Source organism: Rhincodon typus, chromosome 26, assembly GCF_021869965.1.
Source record: "Rhincodon typus isolate 14 chromosome 26, sRhiTyp1.1, whole genome shotgun sequence".
Taxonomy (NCBI): Eukaryota; Metazoa; Chordata; class Chondrichthyes; order Orectolobiformes; family Rhincodontidae; genus Rhincodon; species Rhincodon typus.
The window spans coordinates 31526563-31538609 of NC_063357.1; the positions used below are offsets into that span (position 1 = coordinate 31526563).

Sequence of the window (12047 nt, forward strand, 5' to 3'; positions counted from 1 at the left end):
GAAGGTCTTTGGATGAACTGTATAGTTCAGAGCACCGGCCAGATGCAGTGTAAGGTGTACGACTCATTGTTGGCCCTCTCGCAAGATCTCCAGGCTTCCAGAGCTCTGACCGTCATTGCCATTGTGGTGGGAGTCCTGGGCATTCTGATTTCCATCGTGGGAGGAAAATGCACCAACTGCATTGAAAACGAGGTAACAAAGGCCAAAGTCACCATTGTATCTGGAATCGTCTTCATCCTGGCTGGAGTGCTGACCCTGATCCCAGTGTCCTGGTCTGCAAACACCATCATTAAGGACTTCTACAACCCGCTGGTGACGGACGCCCAGAGGAGGGAGCTTGGAGCTTCCTTGTACATCGGTTGGGGAACCTCGGGTCTGTTGATCCTCGGAGGGGCTCTGCTCTGCTGCTCTTGTCCTCCCAAAGACGACAACTCTTACTCGGCAAAGTATTCTGCGGCTAGATCTACAGCTCCGAGCAAGAACTACGTGTAGACGGAACGGGTGAAGTCGTCTGGTCAACATTACTTTGAAAAAATGACTATTTTTAGTTTTCAGGCGTGTTTTATTTGGACTATGAGTTCTTTCGAGCACGCACTGCTACCTAACTATCGTGCGGGTTCAACGTACCATCCATAAGGAAAGCTAACGAATTTAAAGTAGTTTGGCGTAGAAGTTAAAGACATTGATATTTAGATAATGTCCAAATTTTTTTTAAACGTGGGGTGGGGGGGGGGGGGGTGTTTGTGGGGCTAGTCTTGCAGTGGATTCGGTATTTCGTGTGAGAAGGACGTAATCTCTTCAGGTAGAAATGATGTGAATGACTTGCGAATTTAACTCGAGAATCGGATAGTAATATGCAGCGATAGAATTTTGCCGCTATTTTGTTAACTGATTTCATTAATCTAAAGTTGACTTTTTTATATCGCTTCATTTTTTTTTTGTAAAAGCTCGCATTAATGTGATATTTGCATTTCCGCGCTCGAATGGCTTACAGCACATTCGATATTTAATACGTTGTTTTTTTTTTTTGAAATAAATAAGATTGTGTATCTCTTAAACGACGTGTCCGCCTGCAATTGATGTTCGTTCAGCAGCGCTAGGGCTAAAATCTAATTTAGAACTTCATTTGCCTAACCGTTGCCCGTGACGACTCAAGGTAAATGTTATGATTATTGAGAAATTCCTGTCTAGGCATTGGAGCTAGCAGTCAAACTTGTATAGGTTTGCTTACTGGGGAGTGTTGCTGCGGGACTAGGGCGAATGTTAAAGCTCATGGTGCAAGGAGGCTCCAGCAGGAGTTTAGTTGCGTTTCTTTTTGTAGCTCTAGCCCTTTTGCAAGGCTGGATGTGATCCCATCGTCATTAATACTTGCTGCTCCCTCACTGATCCGCTAATTCCCGTACAACGGAAATGAGTGAACCTCTAATGGAGGCTATGTCACCTGAGCATTCACGCCTCCAGACTGCACGCAAAACAGAATCGCTTCGCTACGTTGCAGGAAGTGTCGGGTAGTTTGCCATTTTCTCTCGCCTTTTACTACCAAACGAAGGACAAACTTCTCGTGACAAAGAAAGGGTCTCAGAAACCGGCCCCAGTCAATATACAGGTTTCAGTGGCATTGGGGCTGGATTCACGTGGGGATAGAAGTAACCTTTGTTTCCAAAAAGCTAATTAACCGAACCACAAAAAAACGGGGGCGAGCTCAGTGGCTAGCACTGCTGTCTCACGGCATCAGGAACCCGGGTTTGATTCCACCATCGTGTGTGTAATCGCCCATAGTGCCCAGGAATGTGTGTAGATTTAGGTGGGTTATAGAGGGATGGATCTGGGTGGGATGTTCTGATAGTCGGTGTGGACTTGTTGGGCCAAAGGGCCTGGTTCCACTCTAGGCGTTCTATGACGACACCAAGTCTAGATTTGTCACTTCGCAATGATATGGGAGTGTGCTGCTTGCGTGAGGCGTCGCCCAAGAACCTTCTGTTGTAATTAAGTCCCAGGAATTTTTCAGAGGGAAGTAATGGTGACCTTGCCCAATATCTGTAAGGCACTTTTATTGTTTAAATGGGTGTCTGTTTCCTCCACGCAATATCACTTCAAAAATGCTTGAGCCATCCTGAGATTGTGAAATTAATTTTGGTATTACTGGTGCTGCCATTATTTATCTAACCACTCCTAAATAGCCATAAAGTGACAGGTTTGTTAGAGTGGCTCAGTCAATCACATTGCTGAGAGTTGGCATCCTGTGGGTCAGATGAGCTAATGATGGCAATTTTTTTTTCTCTTTAGGGCAGTTATAAAACAGTTAAATGCAACCAATATCAATATAATGTGGTTGCCATTGCACACAATAATTATACCCAATTTTGTTAATAGAATTTTAAAATTCTGTATGGTTGGATTCAAGTCTAATAGCAGTGTATTAAGGTAGACAAACAGGAGGCTGGAAAAATACAGCAGGCCAGGCAGCATCTGGAGGAGGCGAAGTCAACGTTTTTGGGTATTACCCTTCTTCAGAACTGGATGTAGGGATAGGGTAGCAGAATGGTGGTGATAGGTGGATGCTGGTAGTAGGCATGACCTGGTTGGTCAACAGGAAGGATGAATCTGGTTGGTAACTGGAATGGAAGGGAGGAGGCAGGGATGGGAGGGGAGGTTATTTGAAATCAGAGACCACAATGTTAAGTCCTCCCGGCTGTCGGGTGCCCAGGTGGAAGATAAGGTGTTCCTCAAATTTGCAATCTGATTCACTGCGACACTGGAAGAGGCCGTGAATGGACGTGTCGGAGAGGGAGTTGAAATGAGTGGTGACTGGGAGGTTAGGCTGGCCACTTCAGGCTAGGTGAAGATGCTCAACAAAATGATCACCTAGTCTATATTTGGTCTCTCTGATGTAAAGAAGACCACATCGGGAGCACCAGATGCAGTGGACTAGGTTGGAGGAGATGCGGGTGAAGCTCTGTCTCATGTGGCAGGACTGTTTAGGGCCCTAAATGGAGGTGAGGAAGATCGTGTGGCGGGCAGGTGTTGCATCATTTACGGTTTCAGGGGAAGGTTCTGGGGGTGTGGTTGGCAGGGAGTGTGGCATGAACTAAGGAGTGGTGAAGGGAATCATCCTTACTGAAGGCAGAGAGGGGTGGGGAGTGGAAGATTATCTGGGTGGTGGGGTCTAATTGGAGTTGATGAGTGTTTGAGGATGATATGTTGGATGCAGAGGCTGGTGGGGTGGAAAGTGAGGACAAGGGGGGCTCTATCTATATGTTTGGAGGGGGTGGTTTAGAGCTGAGGAGCGGGCAATGTCCACTGACCATACCGTGATGCTACCATCTTTGAAGGACAGCCCCTGTCTTTAAAGAGCTACTTAAAGAGGATACTGACATAGAATGGTTACAGCAAAGAAGGAGGACATTCAGCCTATTTGACTGTACTGATTCTCTGTAGGAGAAGCACTGCTCACCTTATCTGTGTAGGCCTGCATTTTTCTATTCCAGTAATTAGTTGTCTTTGAAAATCATGATTGAATCTACCCTCACTAAATTTTACATTCCAGTTTCTAGCCACTCACAGCATAAAAGATTTCCCTCATGTTGCCTTGATTGTTTAACTATTCACCTTTGACTGTGTCCTGGTTTTTGACCCTTCTGCCAACGGACTCAGTTTCTCCCTTATCTACTCTGTCCCAATCCTGCATGATTTAAAATACCTTTTTGAAATCTCTCCCTGACCTCTTTCCTAAGATCTTCCAATCTATTGATTGTAATTGAAGACCCTCATCCCTGAAACCAGTATCATACAAGTTCTGTATCCTCTTTAATGCCCTCTACATCCTCACAAGGTATGGTGCTGGGAATTAGATACATTACTTCAATTGAGGCCAAAGCAGCATTTAAAGATTCACCTTGACTTGCTTTTGTACTCACCCCTATTTATAAATCCAAGACTCAATGTGTCTTATTAAATATGTACTCAATCTGCATCCTTCCCATCTATGATTTGTTAACACATATTCCTATATCCCACTGCCATGACTTCCTTTAGAATTCTACTATTTTGGACTATTTTGCCTCATCATTCTTCCAACCAAAATGTATCACTTTACACATAATAGAATTAAATTTCATTTATGTTTCTACCATTTCACCAGGTTGTCTACTTATTAGAATCATCATCACACTACAACTATCTCCAAGTTTTGAGTTATCTGGAAATTCTTTTAATTGTGCTACCCAAATCAAAATCATTAATGTGCATCAAGAAAATCCATGGATCTAACAGTGACATCAAGGAATTGTACTACATACCATTTCCAATTTGAAAACTACCTTTCACTTCTATGTTTCCTGTTATTCAGCCAAATTTGTATCCATGCAGTTGCTGTCCCTTTCATTTAATGGGTTTTAACTATACTGATAAGCCTATAATGTGACACTTTATCTAATATCTAACAAGGTCATCCATGTCACATCAATCACATTACCATCATCAACCCTCTCTCTTAGCTGATCAAAAATTAATCAACTTAGTTACACATGAATTGCTTCTAACAAATCTGTGCTGACTTTCCTTAATTATTCCACATTGGTCTGAGTTACTGTCAATTTTATCTTGGATTATTGCCTTTAAAGCATTTCCACTGTTGAGGTTAAACTGGCTGGTCTGTATTATTAGGCTTCTCCTTTACGTTTTTGAATAAAGGTGTAGCATTTGCAAACTTTCAATCCTCTGGCACCATCTCTGAATGTAAAAATGTCTGATTGGATGATTATGATCAGAGCCTTTGCAGCTTCCATCCTTACTTACCTAAGTATCCTCAGATGGATCTGATTCAGTTGTAGTGACTTATCAACTTTAAGTGTAGCCATCTTTTCTAATGACTTAGCTTTACCAATTTTTAGCCAATCCACAAGTTTAAATTATCTCTTTCTCAATAGCTTTGAGATACACCTATAAGCTATTTGACTTTAAAATGTAGGTACAGAAGTAGGCCATTCAGCTCATTGAGTCTGTTCCACCATTCAATGAATTCATGAATGATCTGATACCTCAATATCGTTTTCCCGTCTTAGCCAAGTAAACCTTGATTCTGTTACTATTAGAAATCTGTTTATCTCAGGCTTGAATATACTTAACAACCCAGCCTTGACAGCCCTCATCGGAAAAGAATTCTACAGATTCACCACTCTCTGAGAGAAAATAATTTTACTTCATGTTTGTCTTAAATGGACAGCACTTACTATGAGATTATGCCATAAGGGAAACCAACTCTCTGCATCTACTCTGTCAACGCTGTAAGTTTCAATAGGTCTCCTCTCATTATTATATAATCTAATGAGTACATGCCCAATTTACTCCATCTCTCCGCATAAAAAAATCCCTCCATACCCTGGATCAGCTTAGTGAACTTTTCCTGGACTGCTTTGAATGCCAATATACCTTTCTTTAGATAAGGGGACCAAAACTGTTGTGATTTGACTTGTACCTGGAATAGTTTTACCAAACTTCCCTATTTTTATCCTCCATTCCCTTTGAAATCAAGGCCAACAGTAAATTTGCCCTTCCCATTACTTCTGACTTCTATTAGTTACCTAATCTTCCATCCATCCTTCTGGGCTGGAGAGGAACTTAGATTGAGAGCAGGGCACACTGCTTCCCTGGTTCATCTCCAATCCCGAGCATGCATCAAACAATGGTCTGCTTATGACTCAATGGCAGACTTTAGCGTACATTGCAAAAGGGGAGCTGCTATGGCTGAACCACATGGAACTGCAAAAGCAGAAAGTCGCATAAAACGAATGACATAGAGCAGCAAAAGTGGGAAACAAGTAATGCCATTGTCTAAACAGCATAAAACCTGAAAACAATGAACCAGAGGAAGGATAATTTAGGCAAGGATATGCTCCAGTCAATCTGGGGATTGTGCTCAACTCAGTCTAGGACCTGAAGGGATGGATGAGTGGAAGGTTTCCTCTGAGTAGGAAGCTGACGTTGAGTGTGCTGAATGGCCCAAGAGGGACCTCTCAGATTCTAATAAATGACAAAAGACATGTGAGAAATCCATAGCCACCCATACCAGGGGAGCCGAATTACATGGGCACGTACATTTTAATGTACTGATTGCTATCCTCTATTCAATATGCCTCTTTGAATACAAAGCTTTTCATTTTGCACTATTATTTGGAATAAAATAAAAGTTCTTCTATCTGTTTGTGGTGTGATAACTTTTGAGGCAGAAGGCCGAAGTGAGAGACCTCTAACCTCTGCATGTGTCTATAACTGTAACACAGTGGGTAGCTTTAAAAAGGTTCTATCAAACACTCAAATCAATGATCAATGCATACTGTCATGAATACCCTCATGATTGGGTCAAAGGATTTGAAATTTTTTTCTTTGCTACACAGAATTTACCTAATGAGTTGACTGATTTTAATCCTTTTGAATTGTTTATGGCTACGAGGTCATCTCATGGGGACTTCTGAAAATAATCAAAGACAGGTTTTCAGCATTGAAAGATGAGTCCTTTATTTTAGACTATGTATCTATGACCTGTGAGCAGCTCAAAGGAGCTTGCAAAGTATCTCAAGAGCATCTTAAATCGTCACAACTGTGAGATATTTGTGTTATGATTCACTTTACTAATTCACTCACAAGCGCTCTAATGTTTACTATACTGCATTTCCATTCACTCATTCATAAAACTGCATTTTTTTAGTACATTTTACTTTTACAAGATAAACGAAATTAAACATCCCAGCCAAGCCAATACTGTTCTTTAAACCTTTCAATTCTTATCAGCCCCATGCTGCAAGCAGCAGTTAGACCTCGGAGATAGCAAGAACTGCCGTTACTGGAGTCAGAGACAACAGTGTGGAGCTGGCGGAGCACAGCAGGCCAGGCAGTATCAGAGGAGCAGGAAAATTGATGTTTCGGGTCGGGACTCTTCTTCAGACCCTTCTCCTGAAGAATGGTCCCCACCCAAAATGTCAACTTTTCTGCTCCTCTTATGCTGCCTGGCCAGTGTTTAGACCTGTTTCTATATCAAAGGCTACTCTTGAATAAGTGTTAATACTGTAACCATCTCAGAACAATGCCATCCCCGCCACATATGGAGTCATGTGGGTCTCCATAACTCACTCGAAACTATGGAAAGATTATAATGTTAATTAGCCCTTAGTAACCATCTCTTGGGACCTGAATAAGCTGCAAGCTCAGACTGGACAGACATTCTAATCCCATCAGTAGTAACAGCCAGCATTTAGCAAGTCCTTAAACCATCTCTTGCTTTCCCAGGACAGATGTCACGCAAACTTGTGTACAATAGATACAGCTATGTGACACCAGAGTGCTAAAATTTAAATGTATGTAAAAACTGTATAAAAGAGGCGACTGTAAAACTGTACTTTGGATTCCAACACTGCCTCAAACTGTGCTTCTGCGGATGCTCAATAAAGAGGCTATTTTTGCCACTCACTGATCTCGGTCGTTAATGAACACGATCCCATACAACCAACCATGAAACTGTGATCAGATGGCCAGCAGCAGAAATAACTACTGAAGTGGTTAAGAGCTACAATCAACCATGCTGGGAATTTTGGTCATGCTAGTTTAAACTGTGACTTCAGTTAAAACTGCCTGCAGGATGTGTTGTGACCTGCAAATTCCTGTGCTGACCAAATAAGGCAGGTTTTCTGGTTGTCTCTAGATATACTGGCACCATACAGGTAGTTCTGTTAGAACACATGTTTCATTAATGCAAATTGGCTGTAATGCTATTAATGAATAGCAGACGCTGTTTGTATAACGTGAGCTTTCTGCTGTACAGGTATAGCGATTTTCTATTGCAATTTCCCTCCAACACGATTTTCTATTGCCGAATTTTTATAGTGCGATTTTCTACGGCCCAAGGTCACACAAGAACGCAACTATCGCGTTGTAAGAGAACTACTTGTACTATCTTATATGGAGTATGGAATGCCACTGTTTACAACTGGCTATAGACATTTGGGAGTGGTTTACTAGTAAACTCCATTTTGGCTGGGATCAAACAATGTAATCAGGTTTTGATCAATTCATTGGCTGAATGCCAGAGAACTTTCAGGAAATGGGGTACAATTTCAAATAAGTTAGCAAAACAAAGGAATTTTCTCAGGAGAGGTATTCGAGCCCACATTTGAGAAGCTTGTGCCCTGAAACACCTTCAGAGAGAACAAAGAATCATGAGGCACGACCTACACAGAACAAATTTGGCCACTTCACTCAAATTGGGGTAGTATTTGATTCAAGCCAAACTTATAAGAGTTAGAGTTTTGGTTAAATGTGAATTAAGTTGAAGTAAGATAAAGTTAAATGAAATGAGTTAAAGTTGAAGTGACATGAAATGAGAAGTAAATGTTACAATGAATGTATGTTTTATATTGGTAACTTTATGTTAGTAACTAAGTATTAGTACTTAACAGGCTAAATAAAGAAAGGCTTGTTTAATTGAATTCTAAATCGGTTCCCTGCCCATTGTCCATCAATCAAGGGAAGAATACCTAAGCAAAAGGCTTGAGTACTCCTTTCTGGGCAACAAAACAATGGACCCTAAAGCATGTCAAATTGGAAAAAAAGTCAACCAGGGTATGAGGTGTTAGCATTATTGCATTTCTAAAGTAAAAAATACCCAAGCATCTTGTGGTTACAAAATAAAAAAGGAGTCCTACATTAGATGTCATTCTACAATCTGGACAGCACTTGCTAAAGAATTATGAGTGTTGTTAGGGATTATGTTGACAACCAATTGAAGATTGTTGGTCAAGCTTGCAATGTGGCATACTTTCACAGTGGAACCTACATACATTGTTACACATTGCCTTGTTCTGTGTAGACAGAAATAACACATATTCACATTGCACCTGATTCAAATTAATAAAATACATAATAGTCATTCTCTGGTTCATTTTTCAGTGCAATTCTCTGACCAATCAGAGTCAACATGCCGAGTTAAAATTTAAATGAGCTTGGCAGTTAACCATCAGGTTACCATGCAACTGGTGTATTCTCTATGACAGTACCTCAATCCATCAGATTCCATGTATAGGATCATACAGTCTTCGAGATATACAACATGGAAACAGACCCTTCAGTCCAACCCGTCCATGCTGACCAGATATCCTAAATTAATCTAGTTCCATTTGACAGCATCTGGCCCATATCCTTCTAAACCCTTCCTATTCATGTATCTATCCAAATGTCTTTTAAATGTTGCAACTGTACCAGCCTCCACCACTTCCTTTGGCAGCTCATTCCATGCACGCACCACCCTCTATGTGAAAAATCTGCCCCTTAGGACCCTTTTAAATCTTTCCCCTCTCACCTAAAACCTATGGCCTCTAGTTTTGACCCCCCTACCCTGGGGAAAAGACCTTGGCTATTCATCCTATCCATGCACCTTATGATTATATAAACTTCTATAAGGTCACCCCTCAGTCTCTGACGTTCCAGGGGAAATAGACCCAGCCTATTCAGCCCCTCCCTATAGCTCAAACCCTCCAACCCCAGGGACATCTTCATAAATCTTTTCTGCACCCTTTCAAGTTTAACAACATTTTTCCTAAAGCAGGGAGACCAGAATTGAATGCAGTATTCCAAAAGTGGCCTAACCAATGCCCTGTACAGCCGCAACATGACCTCCCAACTTGTATACTCAATGCACTGACTAATAAAGGCAAGCATACAAAATGCCTTCTTCACTGCTGTGTCTTCAAGGAACTATGAACCTGCACCCCAAGGTTTCTTTGTTTGGCAACACTCCCCAGAACCCTACCATTAAGTGTATAAATACTATCCTGAATTTCCTTATCAAAATGCAAACCTCACATTTATCTCAATTAAATCATCTGCCATTCTTGGCCGATCTGCCCATCTGATCAAGGTCCCATTGTACTTTGAGACAACCTTCTTCGCTGTCCACTGAAGCACCAATTTTGGTGTCATCTGTAAACTTGCTAACAAATCAGCATTCAGTCTTCCAATATTGTTTAAAATGCAATTTCCCCATTCTAATGTATTATTTGCAAATGTCCTGATGAGTGCAAAAGCTTACAGTTTACTGTCAGCAATACTCAAATACAGAAACTGACACACGCATTCTGCATTCACTTGCTACATCCTAACCTGGTTCAAAATCTTTGGGAATGGCAGCAGGACTTGTTCCCTGTATTGTGCCAGGTCAGGGACATTTCCAAATTTGATTACTGGGTGGCAATCTGATGTTTGCATCCTATAGGGTGTCTGGGCTTGCATCCATTGAAATTTTCATCAACCCAATTCGACTGGCTGAGGTTTGAAATTTGTTTTTGATGGTTTGACCTCCCACAGGGTAACTCTTTTTGCCTTTCTTCCATGCTCTGGTGGTCTCCACCAGTGGTGTCTGCTCTGGGATATGTTCCTTTCCCTTCACTTTGGGAATGTATTTACCTGTTATACTTTTCCTGGAATACTAATGCGACGGGATTCTCATCTTCTGTTTTCAACCCCTGTGAATCTTCCACTAAGTGAGGCTTCACCTTCACTTTCTCCTCGCCTGTCTGAGAAGTTTTCTGGTCTCCCTTTTCATTGACTGTGAAGGTATCTGTCAACCAGGTCACTGACTTTGTTACAAAAATAGAAATTGCTGGAAAAGCTCAGCAGGTCTGGCAGCATCTGTGGAGAGAAATCAGAGTTAACATTTTGGGTCAAGTGACCCTTCCTCAGAACTGATGGTATACTGACTTTATTATATCATCTTTTTTCACCTTCTCTGACTCTTCTGTTATATTTAAATGTTTACCTCGAGCACTTTTGATTCCTTTGGATTCTGTCTAGGCCCTTTCTGATATTTTGGCTGCACTTCACATCTACTTAATTCAAGTGATCCTCCCTTGTGCCACTCCAGCCCTCAGAAATAGGATTTCTGAAAGTTCCAGCCCCTCTGCTGTTTGCTTCCTCCAGATTTTCTGGAGTCTCTGGACTGTTTTTTAAAGGGTACATTTTGCTGCCAAAGAGATCATTCTTCATTAAAATACCTAAACTTTCTATTTACTGACAAGCTACCCCACTCTTACCAAGGCTCACAACAAATTCACCATCTAAGTAAACTTGAACCTGTGTCTCCTCCATACCCTTTCTTCATTATCCCTTTTATTGGCGCATGACATTTAACTTGCTTTCATTCTAAGCTCTAAACTGTGAAATTCCTACCCTAAACATTTCTGACAATCTATCTTGTCCTTCCCTCTTTAAAACACTCCTTACATCCATGTCTTCGAACAAGAATTTTGTCATCTGTCCCAAAATCACCTTATGTGACACAGCGTCAGTTTTTTTTATGGCGATCCTGTGAAGCAGCTTGGGATATTTTGTTCTTCAAGGAATTGCATAAATACAAGTTGTTGTTATTTTTTGTTTCCTTGTAGTTTGCATCTATGCTGTATAGATAGTGTCATTTAAAATGCAGAAGATGCATCTATGAAAGAGAGAAAGGATACAGAAGTCTTAATACTCAAAAGTGCAGGGAGCCTGTGGTTAACATTGCCCTTTTTAGTATTGTTCACTTTAACATCATTAAATTATTAGGACTGGAAATCTTGTTCAGTGTCCAAGGTTCATATTAAAGTTGTTCACTGAAGTTCTTTACCTGACCCAATAAGCATCGGTTTAGAACATAGAACATAGAACATTACAGCGCAGTACAGGCCCTTCGGCCCTCGATGTTGCGCCGATCTGTGAAACCAATCTGAAGCCCATCTAACCTAAACTATTCCATTATCATCCATATGTTTATCCAATGACCATTTAAATGCCCTTAAAGTTGGCGAGTCTACTATTTTTGCAGGCAGGGCATTCCACGCCCTTACTACTCTCTGAGTAAAGAACCTACCTCTGACATCTGTCCTATATCTATCACCCCTCAATTTAAAGCTATGTCCCCTCGTGCTAGCCATCACCATCCGAGGAAAAAGGCTCCCACTGTCCACCCTATCTAATCCTCTGATGATCTTGTATGTCTCTATCAAGTCACCTCTTAACCTTCT

General features: G+C 41.2%; 1 protein-coding gene across 1 annotated transcript in view; it reads left to right on the forward strand.

The window, feature by feature from the left end:
• LOC109913508 (claudin-4-like) overlaps positions 1 to 1058 on the forward strand; it is a 12034-nt gene extending 10976 nt beyond the window's left edge. The window contains exon 3 of the mRNA XM_020513031.2: positions 5 to 1058. Within this exon, the coding sequence (XP_020368620.2) occupies positions 5 to 492 (488 nt within the window). The 3' untranslated portion in view covers positions 493 to 1058. The remainder of the gene's footprint in view (positions 1 to 4) is intronic.
• Positions 1059 to 12047: the final 10989 nt, after the last annotated feature.